Raw genomic sequence first — 15767 nt, forward strand, 5'->3', positions numbered from 1 at the left:
CACAGAAAATAAAGCTCAGGAGATTTTGCCATCTTGGGGAGGTGGCCTGAAGGAGGCCTTTACTGCAGAGGTGCTATCTGCATGAATGTCCGTGAGAGCAAGCCCTGTGGCTTTCTGGAGAGTATTTCTGGCAGAGGGAAGAGAAAGAAATTCCTCTGGGTCTGAAGCCAAGTGAGCCACAGGGATATGAGGGAGATGAGGACAAGAGGTGGCCGAGCACACAGTTGGGACCTTGTGGCATCTGGACTCTGACTCTGAATGAAATGAGAGCTGTGATGAATTGGGGCAGAGAAGTGGTCAGCTTCTGAGTATATGTTGGGCGACATACGGACACACATACACCACACACACACACACACACACACACACACAGAAAGAGAGAGAGAAGAGAATGGGCTCTGAGATGTATGGTGTCTGAATGACTAGAAGGAGTGAGGTTCTGGGGTGGCTATGAGCAGAACATTCTCATATTTCTGTTGCTCTCAAGGTCAGAGTTGGCTTCCTGGAAAGGGGAAGAGGCTCGAGTAGCACCCCCTTTGTGTCAGGTACTCAGCGAGGGGACAGAATTGGGATGGTCCAGGGACCTCTACCCTTACATAATTCCCTTTGACTGTGTGGAACTAGGGAAAGACATCACCACCGTGATCAAGTTACAAGATGACATAAAGGATAAAGGAGGGGGTACCCTTTGGGGGACAACCCAGCAGGGAGTTAGAGAGAGGGAAGGGTGAGAAAGGCCTGTCACTCCTGTGGTAGCATTGAAGATGGAGAGCCCATGTGTACGGGCCCAGGACCATTTGCAGGTGTTGAGATGCCAGCACACGCGGACTTCAGTCCTACAGCTGCAAAGAACTGAATCTTGCTGGCACCTGAATCATCATGGAATCCGACTCTGCTCCAAAGCCGGCAGTGACAAGCCACACCTCGCTAATACTTTGTAACATTCTAAGCAGAGAACCCAGCTCAGCTGCACAGACTTACAATCTAGACAGATTGCACACTAATAAAGGTCTGTTGCTTTTAAGCCTCTTGGTTGGCTATGAATGAACAGAAAATAAATACTCACAATCATCCAAAACAGAGGGTTCCTGCTGTCATCGCTCTGATGAAGAAATAGGTTAGCGAGATGGAGGGGCTCCCCCTAGGCCACTTGGAAAGGAGGGACTGAGCAGTCCTTTCCTGAGGCCATCTCAGAGGGCTGCTTCACGGGAGGGGGAAGAGCAATTGGAAAGGGTTGCTGCTTCTGCTGGTAGAGTGGACCTCTGGTCATTCAGGTTTGGAGGGCAGAGGAGGTTTGCAATTGAGTGTATCTCTTTATACGCAGGCTCTGATAATCTGTCCCTATGGGTGTGAATCGGGGGACCATGGGCATCAGGATGTGTCTGAGAGCGTGTGCCAGTGTAAGCCTGCAGCAATGTCTCAGGATCTTGAGTCTGAGGGTGTCTGTGCACCAGAATGAATCCATCCCTGTTAGTGACTCAGTCTGTACGGCTGTGTCTATAGGTATGAGTGTTCTGAGGGTGACTGTCCTAGTTTTGGGGACAGATCACTACAGGAGGAGGGGTGCTAAGTGTCTGAGGTGATCTAGAATTATGTTCTCTCTCTGTGAGAGACTCCCAGGATATGTCTGCAAGCAAGTGTGGGTGCACGAGAAGGTGTGTGCCTGTCCAAACTTCTGTGGGGTTTGTGGGGTCTGAGGGTCTCCAATATGTGGGAGGACATGTCCTGCCCGCCTGTTGCTCCCTGTGACTCTGCAGGTCTCTGTGTACCCTCTGAAGTTGCCAGTAGGTATATCTGCTCCTATGTCAGAAAGAGTCACTGTGTGTCTATAGAGCGTCTGTCTGTTCAGGTATCCGTGAAGGTGTTTGTCCAGGTGTCCCTCCGTCCCCGAGTGTGAGGGAGTCCGAGATCTCTCTTGCCGAGCGAATACATCCTTGTGGGTGCTTGTGGGTGAATGCAGGTTTCTTGGATTTCTTGGAATGTGTCCCTCTGGGAGCCTCAGGGTATCTGGGTGAGGCCTGCATGAATCGGGGTTACTGGACACCTGCCTCTGGAGTGAGTCTGAGGACTCACAGTCACGGGTCAGAGCGGGCACCGGAGGTTCAGCCGCAGCAGCAGGGCGCAGACAGCTTTGCGGCGGGCTCGTGCACCTGCCGGGTTGGCGGCGGCGGCGCAGCCCGCACCCTCGCGGCTCCCACGCCCCGCCCGCGGCGCCCCCTCCCCCGGGCCTCGGCGATTGGCTGCGGAGCTCGGCTCCGGCCCGCCCCGCGCGGCAGGCAGGCTGGGGACGCCGCGGGCCAGAGCGCGCTGCGCCGCCGCCGCCGCCACCACTACCACCACCGCCACCACCGCCGCCACCGCCACTGCCTCCGCCACCGCCGCGAGCACCGCGCGTCTCGGGCTCCACGCGCCGCCAGCGTTCGGCCCTCTGCGCCCCGCCGCCAGCCCCGCCGCCTGCCCGCGGAGCCCCGGGCCGCCGCCACCACGCCGCGCGCCGTACTCCGCGTCAAGAATGGGGCGGCCAAGCTGCCCAAGCCGCCCGCCGCCGCCGCGGCCGAGGCTCCTGGCGCGGGCGCGGGCATGGAGCGCTCGCAGAGCCGCCTCAGCCTGTCCGCCTCCTTCGAGGCGCTCGCCATCTACTTCCCGTGCATGAACTCCTTCGATGATGAGGACGCAGGTGAGCGCGCTGCGGTCCACCCACCCCGGGGGGTTGTCTCCCGGTCTAGAAGCCAGGGACCCTCGGGACCCGGAGCGCCCGAGAGAGGCGGCCACTGTCTCCGCTGCACTCTAGGTCCCACTCGGATAGATACCCAGGGGCCCCTCCCACTCCCTCAGGACCCCAGGAGTCTAGGAGGAGCTCTGGTCTTGTCCCCCCTCTTGCGCCCCAGGGACCCCTTGAGCATCTGCACTCATCCTTCTTGCGCAAGTGGGCCCTTGGGTCGCCTGGACCCAAGTCTCCCTATTTATATGCACCTGCAGTATTCCCCTGCGACCCCCTCCCTGGCTTGTTTCTCAACTGGACTTGCCACTACCCAAGTCTGGTATATGCCCCCTAGTCAGATTTTGGGTTTTAGGCCGCTTCACCCCTGGTCTTCCGACGTACCCCGTCGTTGGAAGCAGTGCATAGACCTGACCTCTTGGAGGTCTTTGTCTTAGCTGCATCCAGAGGCTCCCTGTCCAAGACCCCCTTGTTCAAAGGCCAAAGCCTTGAGTGTCCCGATTTGTTTCTCCATCCCCTTCCCCCACAGGCTGGGGCTCCAGACTCTAGTCAGATTTGGGGGAGCCGCACATAACTGGCCTGATGTCTGCTGGTCTTTCCTCCCCAAGGAGGTGCAAGGCAGTGTAAGTGTTAACTACAGCAGTGCTACCCTTCAGTGTGTACCCCTGACTTCAGGTGCTCTTGTCCCTGGAGTGGCCTTTCTGGGTGGGCTGAACCTAGCTGCGGACCTGCAACTCAGACCTACTTCTAGGCCTGGACACACACACACACACACACACACACACACACACACACACCACAAAAAAAACCTAGTAGCCACAGTCCAGGGGTAGAGAGGAAACCAGCTCGTGGATACTGGGACCAGGCAGAGAACAGTGAGTTTGGTTTGGGGTAAAGAAGAAAATCCAACAACAGGTGGGGGTACCTCGAAGGTTTGGGTGAGACTTCCCTCAAAGAGTGCCAAGATTGAGTTAGAGTCTGGTTCCAGTCTTTATTCCCTCCGTATAAGCTGTGACCTTGGGCAAGTCACACCAACCTGAGCCTCAGTTTCTTCATCAGGAAGTGCAGATAACACTGCCTCTGATGCTGTGTGGTGGGAGGGTGGAATGAAATGGTTTTTGAACTGATAATTTGGGAGTATTTGAAGTCAATGAAGAAGTGGCGGGCGGGGAAGAGGAGTGTGTGTGTGTTGTGTGTAGGAACAAGTGGGTTCAATACTGATTAAAATACAGATTAACTCTTAAGAGAAAAAAAATCATGTATGCACTACCCCAAAATGTTACAGTTTAGGGAATTCAGGAGTTCAGGTTTCAATTTCCTGCCTGCTGGCATTTTCTGTCTTGGTTCTGTTATGGGATGGAGTGGTGGGTAATGGGCTGTCACTTACAGGAAGACAGCTAGGAAGAAGAAAGTTCCCCAGAGCCAGGTGGTGAGGGAATGGTAACAGTCGGGGCCAACACCTGACAGAATTTTTCTACTGACCTGGAGGTAGGAGTTGGGAGTTAAGATGGTTGTTACCCATCCAGCCAATGGTTTCACCATCTCACAGACCAAATACCTGAGGCTCGGGAACTCAGCTTCCCAGTCATAGAGCTGAGGAGTTATCAATATTCTAAGCAAGACCAGGTGAGGTGGAATCGGGGCGGGGTCCCTGATGCAGTGGCCTCCACTGCAGCCAACTCAGAGAGAGGAGATCAGGCTGGCTGTAGGGATGGGAGCTGGGGTGGGGGGAGTCTTAGAGCATCTGTGAAGATAGAGCAGGCAGGGCCCTCTCCCAAAGTTCCTCCGGCCACTTACTTGTGTCTCAAGAGACCAGCTGGGTGGGAGGGCAAGGAACACAGGTGTGTAGGAGCATCCCAGACAGGCTTTTTCTCCGAAGTCATGCTGCGCGCATTGTGGGTCGGACACCTTGGCTCTTATTGCTGGACCTGCTTTAGATTTCAGTTGAGTCAAAGACAACTTCATTGATGCTATTAACAGAATTTCTAACCCTCAGTCTAATTCCCCCTTCTAAGCAAGCTTCTTCCAGTTCTTGGGTTTCATTTGTAAGAGACCTAGAGATCACCTTCTTCAGCCCTCCTGGGCCCCAAACCTGTGGGGGTGAGGGTTGTGTATCTGAGGCTAGGTGTATAAATGACCGAGGCCCTGGTGGGAGGTATGTATTTGTCTGTGTGCGTACATGTGTAAGCCAAGGTCATCTGGTGTCTCCTGCACAACGCTGAGAGCAGAACCAGGATCTTGGCTCTCTTCAGAACACCAGTGGCTTCTCTTGCTGGAGGAGGATTTTTTTTAAAAAGCCAGCTCTCACTGTGCAGAAAATGGTTTCCAGGTGAGGAGGCCTTGGGGAGCAGTTGGCAGCTCAGGGCTCTGTTTGGACATCTCAGGCTCCCTCTCTGCCCATCCCTGTGGCTCCCTGGAGCTTGAGAGGTACAGGGAGAAAGTCTGCTTCCATCTCCAGAAGAATAATCAGGAGCTGGTGGAAGTTGGAAGTAAGGACCATTGTCTGGGTGTTTAATTTCTCTTGATCGTCTCATTCATTTTCTCCTAAAAGAAACCTTTTGGGTTTATTTTCTTTAAAACAGCACTGAGCTGAAGTAATTTATAAAGACCGTAGACTAGGGTCTGGGGTCCTGCACAGGGGTTGGCATGACCAGAGGTGGTCCGAGCAGACTTGGCTCTTCTGGCTTCCTCCTCTCTCCTGCTGGCCCCCTTTTTACTCTGTCTGTCCTTGGAGGCTCCATTTCTGAAGTGTGTCCCTGACAGGCTTCAGGCTCACACGAGAGCCTCCCCTTTAGTTACTGCTTCCAACTCATGTCGACACAATCTTTCCCCCATCCATTGGATGAGGCCAGAGCCATCTTCAAGGTTCTCGTGCTATCTCCAGCTAGCTTCCTGAGTCATAGGCTGAGGAGGAGACTTCTCCTTAGCTTTAAACGGGGCAGAGCAGATCTCTGCTTTGGACTTAGGAGTGTCGGGTGGTGGGGTAGGAAGAAGAGGCTGCCTTCTCTTCCTCTGGCTTTCTAGCACCCTGGAGCCCAGGGAAAGGATCAGCGCAGGCCACCACAGTGTCCGTCCGTCAGGAGGAATCTCGCCTCTGATATTCTGGATCCCTCTTAGATGTTGCTAGTGCTTTGCCTTGTTCCCAAGGACGCTGGGCTTTAGAGAGGCAGGCACTCAGGGACACTTGGGATATTTGTGGCCATGTCTTTTGTTGCTCAGCCTCACTGACCATGGGTTTGCAGCTAGGGTGGGGAGGAGCTAGACATGTGACCCTGTTTTCCTCACCTATATGAAGAGGAAAAATAACAGTGCTCCCAGTAGACTCCATTGGGTCAATGCTTTAAAAATTACCTTGTACTGCATGTCTTTCTAGGTATTTAAAAATGCATTATTTTAATCTTCCCTCATAACATTCGCCATAAAATTAATATCCTGTATAACATTCTCATTTTCAGATTAAAAAAAAAAAAACTACAAAACCTGAGGTCTAGGCAGAGCAAGTCCTTCAAGGTTGCTTAGCCAGGAAGTGAGGGAGTTAGGGTTTAAATCTGGACAAATTGATTCAAGCACACTTGCCTTTAATTATGCTGCTTGCTATGCAAAGTCTTAGCACGGTACCTGGATAGGTAGGTACCTGGTAGTTCTCAATACATGCTAGTTCCAGTCTGTCTTGTTAACAAGTGAGAGTTGTCTCCGAGCATGGCCATAAAGAAGACTCCTGTGCATCTGGGAAAAGAAAATCCTGTTTCTCAAAATGTTAACTGTCATTATTTTAATCGGCGAATTTTATAGCGTGGTAGTTTATAGAGGTAGAGCTGGGCCCTCCTTTGAAGTGTTTAAAAGGTGGGTATTTCAGGGGCTTGGGAGCAAGAGGAAGGTGGGAAGCATTCTGGCTTATCGCTTTTCCTCTTCTTTCTAATTGGTTTATTTGTAGTACATCCACAGACCAGTCGCTTGGGGTGTACATGGGGAGCAGGGGCGTATCCCCTTTCTAGTGGATACCAAAAGCAGTTGTTCCATCAGGGTCTGGACCTCAGGCTTAGCGTTCCTGAGCCTGACCAAGTGGTTTGGCGGCTAGTTCTACCCCTCCCGCCCAGGAGTAGGGCGGAGAAGCTGGAGCAACCGGCTCTGATTTGCCCATAGGATGGATGCTTCGATCCAGCTCAGGGAGGAAGTTACCATGGCAACACCAGCCGGCTACCAGTCCCTTTCCTAGCAGTTTAGGCCACATCTCTGGGCTGGAAAGCCCTTCATGGCGCCTCCCTCTTCCGCTCAGACCAAATCTTCTTGAGGGGAGCGTGGTGGGTGGGATCCACAACTGGTACCACAGCCCTCATCCCACCCCCGGTTTTGAACAGAGGGGAAATGGAGGTGGTTGTTTGAGCTACTTTAAGGATGTAAAGCTACCCATTTCCTGCCAGACAGATCTTCTTGGCAGGGGGAATCAGGGTTTCAGTTCCTGCCCGCACCCCCCAGGCACCTGGAAGGACCACATTGAGCTCTCACCCTCCCTCCTAAATTTGCAGGGTTTGGCGGAGTTTTCTTTCCCAGGCTGACTGCTAACTTTTGTCCTTGAAATTTGACCTGAGCTTCATCTGGGAAACAGAATGTCCTGCTGCCCCACCCCTTCCCCCAGAAATGGTGGGAACAGAGTGAGTCCTTCAGAGCCAGAGGGGGGCTGGGCTGCGTGCACGATGCAGGGAGGCTGTAGTATATCATATCTTCATTTTGCGGCCACCTTAAAGCAGGAGTCTAGGCTCTAGAGCCTCCCCCCCCAGGGGTGGCCGCTTCCTGTGCCCTTTTCTTCTCTGCCATCTATGACCCACACCCCCAGTTTACCACCTAGAACTGTAATCTCCTCCCCTGCTTTTGAGAAAGGGTCTCACAAAGAAGCCATAGCTGGCCAGACATTCACTGTGTAGCCCAGGCTTTCCTCAAACACGTGGTCCTCCTGCCTCAGCTTCCTGAGCTTGGATTACAGGTCTGCATCACCACACCCAGCTTCACGACCTTCTGTACATTTGAGACTGGGAAGAGTTCGAGATTTGGGAAACTGGAGCCTGATAGTGCCTCAAGCCAAGTGCCTCTCTAGTTCAGGTTGAGCCGTCAGGTGAACATGTAGATCAAGGCACTTGCATCTGATCATCCTAAAGGGAGCAGCTCAGGAGAGCCAGGTGCGAGAACACACACATACACACACTCCCATGTGCAAGTCTCAGGCTGCTGCCAGGGTCTTCTCTGACCCCCCCAGAGCTCTTTCCTTTAGTACCCTCCTTGGGGACTTTGCCTTCCCCTCCTCCAGCTCCAACTTCCTTGGTTTGCACCTACCAAGCGTCCCCTGGCTCTGCTGGGTGGGGATAGAGAAGAACACTCCATCTACCTTGGTTCCTTTTGGGGAATAATGAGCCCTTCTCTCTTTGCCACTCTCCAGTACCCCAGCAGGAGGCTGAGTTGGGGGCAGTTGGACTGTGGGGGAGAGTGGAACAGGAAGGTAGCCTCCCTCCGTCCATCCCCACCCCAACCCCCACTCCTCCCAACCCCAACCCCAGCTGCTCTTCTCTGTCTCCAGCCTTCTACTCAACAGCCATCATCTCATACCTTTTAAAAAACTACTGGAAAAGAGCCCCGCCCCCACCAGTTCCCAGCGGCTGTACCATTTGCTGTCCTTTTGTGTAAAGCTTGAATTTGACTTCAAGTCCTGTGGCCTCAAGGAAATCCCTTCACCTTCCTGGGTTGGGGGAAGGAGAATGATCTTGGTCCGAGCATCTCTCAGGGAGATAACAAAATGAAATGACTGAAGGGCTTCTTCAGAGTTGTGGAGCAACAGAGGTGTTGACTGCTGCTACACATGTGCCCATTTTACAGATGTTGAATCCTACTCAGCGAGAGCCATGTGTGGGTGGTGATCCTAGCCCGACCATACTTCCCTGGAGGCTACCTTCTAGTGCTGGAGATGAATTCCTTCTATATAGGAAGGGGCTGTCACAATTGCAAATGACAAAGGCCAGGGTACAAGGGTCTGTTTGGCTTATATAAACACCCCAGGGACTGGCAGCCTGCTCCAGGCCACCATTCCTGGATGGTCCCCATCAGTTGGCCAGCAGCATCTGTGGCTGTGCTGACCTCCTTGAAGGATCCAGTTGTCTGCCCTGGCCCTGAGGGCCCAGCCGTCACCTGCCTCTGCGGAATGATGTAGGCCAGGACTGGATTATATTTAACGCTGTGCTATTTCTACTTGACAGCTCTGGAGCACCACTCCCCTCCTCCTTCCTCCCCCCTCCCCTTCTGATTCACTTGGAAACTGACGAGGCTGATGTCAGCGCCTTATTCTTAGCCCCCGTAATTGTAGCCGCATCGCATCGAGCAGTGCGCACTTCATTAACAGTTTCTGTGGTGGGGGAGTGAGAGGGCTGTGTGGCTAGGCAGGGACGCAGGTGGAGGTGGGGACAGGGTAGCCACTACCCAGACCCTGGCCAGCTGCCTGCTTTGGATGACCAAACTGGGTGGGTTCCAGGTCTGGCTTTCTAAGACAAGCTGTCCTAGAAGGGCTATTGGAGTGTAGTGTATGGTCCATTCTCCTCATGAGGCAAAGAGGGAAACTGAGGCTCAGAGGGGCTGGATGGCTTGCCAAGGTCGCACGGTCCAGAGTTTTGACTGTTGAGTTTAGGCGCTGGAGATGAACTGGGGAGCATAGTCAGGCATGGTTTCTGCTCTCCTGGCCCTGTGTCCTGGTCTGAGGCAGAGACAATAACTATGTAATCAATTAGAAATACATACTTTCAGATCGTATCAAGTGACGAGAGAAGATATGACATCAAGTAGTCGGGGAAAGCCGAGGCAGGGACAGTAAGTAGAGTTGAAGCTGAAGAAGCTGAAATGACAAAGAGCCCAGCCATGGGGAGGCAGGAGGCTCTTACACATGTTCCAGGGTAAAGGGCCTGAGGTCAGTGTGACTTGGGGCTTTGGGGAACAGAAGTAGGTTGGTTCAGGTGAGGAGTCAGGTCAGGCCATCACAGCCTGGTAGGGAGTGACTGGAGCATCTGTTGGGGAACTGGGGTCCAGAGTGGGGAAGGAAAGCCCCCCTGCCCCCATGTAAGAGGCATGGTGAAGGCTGCCCCATCTTTGGAAACGAGTGGCTGTGGCTGAGTACACAGCATAACAGTGTTGATGCGGATGCTGGAAGATACTGTGGGGCTGGGCCAGGCGTTTTGCTGCTACCCAGCTTGCTCTCTTTCCGCGTTGGGGGTCTGCGGATGCTTGCTTTTGCCCTACTTCTTCTAACTCGCACTGACCTTGGGGGACTCTGGGGCAAGCCACTTTGCCTTTCTGCACTTAATTTCCTCCTCTGTAAAATGGGCCATGACCATAGACCACATCTCAAAGATTGCTTTGAGGGATGGATTATGTAATATACGTTGTCTCCAGAACTGGGTGTGCAGGGTTGTGGCCTCAGTGGCTGGGATCAAAGAAACTGTGTGTCTAATGTGCAGTTCACAGTAGGTTGTAGCCAGTGGTGGCTACTATGGCTGTCCTATCTATTTGAGCAGTGAGTCCCAGCATTACCTAGGTCTGTTCACAGGCGAACTGTATACACACACCCCAATTCTGGGACACACCAGCTCTCTCCCTACTCCCTCCCTCCCCATCTTCCTCTCCCTTGCTATCTGTCTCTCTGTCTCTGTGCCTCCTCCTCCTCCGTGTGTGTATCTTTGGGAAGTTTCATGTGTGTGTGTACATGAGTGTGTAGAGGGCAGGGGTCAACCTCAGGTGTCATTCCTCAGGCTCTGTCAACCTTATTTTTTGAGACAGGGTCTCTCATTGGCTTGGAACTCACCAAGTGTGCTAGGTTAGTCCATCACTGGACTGCCTGTCCCCACTTTCCCAGCACTGAGGTTGTAAGCATGCCTACCATATGTGGCTTTTTAATGTAGGTTCGGGGATCCAACTCAGGCTCTCATGCTCTTGTGGCAAGGACTTTAGCAACTGGGCCATGTCCTCAGCTCAAATGGAAGTCCTTTAAATGCATCTCCTCTGTCTCAGGCTTCAGTGCTGGCTATTGTTGGTAGGCCCTCCTGTTTCTTCATGGTCTCCGATCCAGAAGAAGCTCAGCTGTGTGAGACTTACAGTGATATCCCGGCATCCCCTGAGGAGCCATGTGAACGAGTAATGGATAGGCCAAGATGTCCTAGAAGACACAGCAAGCTGAGGGCTGGACACAGGCAGCTCTGGGATCTCAGAGGGGCCAGGACGAACACCTTTTAGTGGATGGGTCAGGGCACTGTCCTCTCCTACATTGATGAAAAGAAGGCAGGGCCATGTGTGCAAGCACACGGTTCATTTGAGGACAGCCTCGACTGGGAAGAAGTAAGTCAGAGGGATCATGGATGCAGCAGGCACACTGCTGGGAAGAGCTGCCAACGGGCCAGCTGAGTCAGTTTATTGAGATGCTTCTGAGACAGGCTGGCCCGTTTCTAGGCAAGGTTTAGCAGGGGGTGGACCTTGTGGAGTAATACAATACATTTCTTATCTGGCCCAAAGAAAACTCAAAACAAGAAGACAAGACAAGGCTCCTAGGACCTGTTTGCTTGTGGGGTGTGTCTGAAGCGGATGAGAGTTCACTCTTGGAGGGCTAGCTTGGTCTAGCAGTGATCTGAGTGTACATCGCTGCTGTGAGTCCATTGTAGAGAACTGGTCTGGGCCTTGGCCTTGTGTGTTACAAGAATGCTGCATAAAATAGAAATCCTGTGAGGATGGAGGCTGTCTGTCCCTCTTGTGGAGAAGCAGGAGCTGCTGCCTTTCCTGTCATTGTAGACGTCCTGGAATGAGGTGACAGGCTTGCATGGCCACAGGCTGGAGCTTGGGGGGGGGGGAGTACCTGGGCCTGGCTAGATGATGGCTGGTGGCTCTGTCTGCCCGTTTAGCTCTAGAGGCTGCCTTTTGGGTCGGAGAGGAGAAGTCTGCACAGCAGTGAAAAAGAACCCCTGTGTCTCCTCCTCTGGTCTTGGGTGTGTGTGCATGCATGCATGTGTTCATGTGGGTTCATGTGTATGTGCACATGTAAGCACATGTGCTCTGGAAGCCAGAGGACAATCTCAGGTGTTCTTCTTTAGGAACCATCCATCTATCTTTCTTTCTTTCTCTTTCTTTCTTTCTTTCTTTCTTTCTTTCTTTCTTTCTTTCTTTCTTTCTTTCTTTCTTTCTTTCTTTCTTTCTTTCTTTCGCCAGAGCCTCTCCATAGCCTGGAGCTTACAGTTAGGCTGTCGGACAGTGAGCCTCAGGGACCCACCTGTCTCTACCTCCAGGTCTTGGGGAGATTCAGGAGATTCCAAGGGTGTGCCATCACACTCACCATTTTATGCGTGTTTTGGGAGCTAGACTCAGGTCTTTCTACAGTATTTGGTTTACTGAGCCATCTCCTGAGGTACCCCCAAGACTCAGTGTCCCTGTCTTCCAGACAAGAGTCTGTTGGGTGTGGTTCAGATGCAGGTAGAGCCTTCTAGAGAGAAAAGGCCTCACTTCCCACTTAATGCCCAGGTCCCTTCATTCAGAGGTCCTCGTTAGCTGATCTTTAGTGGGTGGGTCATTGAATAATTTTAAAAATAAGCACTCAGAAGGCAGAGGCGGGGGGGGGGGGCGGGATCTCTGAGTTCAAGGCCAGCTTGATCTACAGAACAAATTTTAGGATAGCCAGAGCTACACAGTACGACCTTGTTTCCAAAAGAAAAAAATTTTTTTTAAAAAAGGAGTTTGGGCATTAGCGTATGCATATGCAGAGTCTAGAATTTATTGTATAAAGATCTCCCGAGAGTTTCCTGGATGCCCCATTATAGAATCTTCCTGCTCACTTCCAGATATGAGCACTGGTACCAGCCTTGACAACTAGGTCTGTTATGTTACTGTTGTAATGAAAACATCTGTGTTGGAAAGAGCGGAATAGCCCCACGGGACATCAGAGAAACTGTCCACGCACCTCCTGCAGCCGCTGCTGCATGGGCCCATTCCCATGGCCACCATGACATCTTGGTTTGTTTTCCCTCTGAGGCAGGATTTCTAAGTGTAGCTTTGGCTGCCCTGGAGCTAGCTATGTAGACCAGGCTGGTCTTGAACTCAGAGCTACACTTGCCTCTGCCTACCAAGTGCTGCGATTAAAGGCTTGTGCCATCACCACCTAGGTCACCATGGTAGTCTTTAAGGTTACCAGTGTTCCTTTACTCTCCTGTTATCAAAAGGAACTAAGTGTCTAAGGTACTGTCTGTTTCTGAGCCTTCTGTGAGGGTTGCACAGGCACCAGATGATCCTGGGTGGCTAGAATGACATAGATAAGAGTCAGACTTCACAGTCATAAGGTGTGAGTTTGAATCCTGCCTCTGCTATGTATTGATTGAGTGACCATGGGCAAGCTCCATAACCACTCTGAGCCATCTGTAAAGTGGGTTTATCAGAGCCCCTTCCCACCGCAAAGGTGTCATGAGGATTAAACGAATCAGGATTTGTCAAGTGCTTTATAGAGAGCCTGGTGCACACTCTCTGTTGTAGCATTTTTAAGCCCTGAGATTGATGGGCTATCCTGGATGAAGACCAGAGAGGCACCTTCATTTGTCCAAAGCCTCACAGCAGGCAGCCAAGAAAGCCAGAACCAGCACCAGTGTTCCCACACTCGTGACTCAGAGCCTTCTCTGACCCCAGATGTGCCATGTGCTATGATGGATGGATCCTGCTGGCCCCTGAGGCTTCATGTCTGAACCACACATCTCCAGCACTCGGTGTCCCTGGAAAATGCCACTTGCAGTCACCCTGGGCCCGGGTGGGAGGATGTGTCACTAATTGGGACCTGCCATGAAAATTAATTAGTTCCTCGGCACATGTCTTGAGAAACATCTTTCATATGACTGTGCCCAAGACCATGCTGGACCAGGAGTCTCTGGGGGCCCATCCAGCCCAGGCTAGGCCGCCCTCAAGCCCCCTGACCCCAGGAAGCTGTACATCGGTGTTGGAAAGGTGGGACCTTCAAACTGGGCAGTGAACCGGGAGTCTCTTGCAAGGAAAGGTTTAGCACATAGATGATACTTCAGGGTCCTGGAGGTTGTTTGAGGTAGGAGGCCATGTGGAGGTCACGCGAACTCAGTATGGAGCTGCCCAAACTCTGTCTTCTACTTCATGACTTAGCCTGAGCTTTGGGTTTGTCCGATGATAGGTAGTAGAAGCAACAGAGAGGGATATGGGTGGTCAAGGGACACAGGAGCTGCCATGGGTGTTCAGCAGCTTGTGCTGAGAGCAGTACCATCATGAACCAGCCTTCTGATCGCCCACGTCAGTAGTCACATAGCTGGGGAGAAGGCCAGGGCCTTCCATGGCCAGGCAGCTCCTACCAGGCAAAGGTGTGACTTCATAGAACAGCCACTTGGTGGGGTGAGGGTCCTGCTTGGTAAAAGAGTCTGTCCAGGGTACTGACATCTGCTGTCAGGGAACCTCTGACTAGAGTAGGGAGACCAGGTGAGCCCAGCTCTGTCCTGTGTCATACCTTGGCAATGGCAGTATGTCCCCTGTCTGTAGTTCCGTGAGGTGGGCCTGGTTATTTCAAGAGGCCTATGCATGAGATGCATCTCTGGCTTGACCCCTGTCTTGGCCAGGGTCACTTGCTTCATGAAAACCGGGGCAAGACTTACTGTTTCAGCCTGAACCCAGCTCCGTGGACACTCCTGCATTCTGCACAGCATTTCTAATTGTTTTGGAACACATGTGTGTACCTGAGACTTCTCGGGGCTTCTTTCCCAGTGCCACCTCGATTACCCAAGTGCCTCTGCCTTGATTACCACTTTGTATCTTCCAGACAGAGTCCTCCATGCTGAAAGGGATTTCAGTCCACTCCATCTCCCAGAACCCCTTGAAACCTCTCCCGAGTTGGAGAGGTGGGCAGGAGCTGGTTTGTCATAGGGTGATCTGATTTGAGATCTCATTTCTGCCAGCTTGCTGGTTATATGGCCCTGGGGCACTCCATTCTCCTCTTGAACCTTGGTTTCCATGTTGGCTGAACGAGTATGTGGCTGTCAAGCAGCAGGGACCCCCGAGAGTTCCAAGATGCCCCAAGAACCCAGAGCTTGGCTCTAGTTGGCTGATGGTGGAGTAGCCGAGAAAAACCAATGACCCCCAGGCTTGTGGAAGAAGCGATGTATGCATAAGGATATGTGGTCTTGGTTTAGGGGTCCTCTGCAAAAGGGGGACAACAGCATTACCCTGCTGTCTACATTTGGGTTTCTTCAGGTATAAACTCTGAGATCAGGATTAAAGTCAAATAGCGATTGTGGCTTGTTCATGCAGTTTACAAAAGTGGCCGGATACTCAGGAGGGAGGAAAGGAAGGGAAGCAAGGAGGTATCCAGGACACCACACATCTTTAGACTGGTGACCTGAGTGAGGAAGACTGGAGGTGAGCCTTCCTGGAGACTCTGGGGACACTGGCTCATGCACAACTGTAGTGAGAGAGGCCAGACAACAGATATTTGGTTTTTGCAGGTCCAGGATCTCTGTCCCAACTTTTCAGCCACACAGACTATATGTAAATGAACACTGGATCCTAATAAAACTTTATTGACAAGTGAACTTAGTCTAATGGCTCTAGATTGAGAACCCGTAAGATTGTAAACATACTTGAATTTCTAGGGTAGAAAACACACTTGAATTATTTACCCAGAACAAAGGAGCTGGACTGTTTATGCGTCGGCTTCCTTAGTAATGGCAGAGAGCTGGGGTGGGCACCCAGAGTGGGCATAGCCGCCATTTCTAGAAGAATGGGGTTGTGGGGGTGGGGGTAGCCCAGAGGCAAAGAAATGCAGATGCTGGTAAGAGAGTTCTCATCAAGATAGGGGTGTGAATTGGGGGATTGGCAACAGCTCACTGTGGCTAGGGGCGTGGCTTGCTTGACCACTAGAAGAGAAGCCCCTGGAGAGAAGGCTGAAGGATGGACAGGCCAGGGCCCGATTACTTAGCTGCGCATTTCTGCCTGTAGCAAGCATCTGATAGCTCCTGGCTCAACATGGCTTCTCTATACC

The 15767-nt window shown here is 52.3% G+C and overlaps 1 protein-coding gene across 2 annotated transcripts in view; it reads left to right on the forward strand.

Moving 5' to 3' along the window:
- Positions 1–2351: 2351 nt before the first annotated feature.
- The window catches only part of Rims4 (regulating synaptic membrane exocytosis 4), a 55103-nt gene continuing 41687 nt past the window's right edge, over positions 2352–15767 (forward strand). For both annotated transcript variants that reach the window (XM_021155762.3, XM_029469739.2), the window contains exon 1: positions 2352–2677. In XM_021155762.3, the coding sequence (XP_021011421.1) occupies positions 2581–2677 (97 nt within the window). In that variant the 5' untranslated portion in view covers positions 2352–2580. The remainder of the gene's footprint in view (positions 2678–15767) is intronic.

The sequence above is a fragment of the Mus caroli genome, unplaced genomic scaffold, assembly GCF_978045245.1.
Source record: "Mus caroli unplaced genomic scaffold, Mus_caroli_1 scaffold_2, whole genome shotgun sequence".
Classification (NCBI taxonomy): Eukaryota; Metazoa; Chordata; class Mammalia; order Rodentia; family Muridae; genus Mus; species Mus caroli.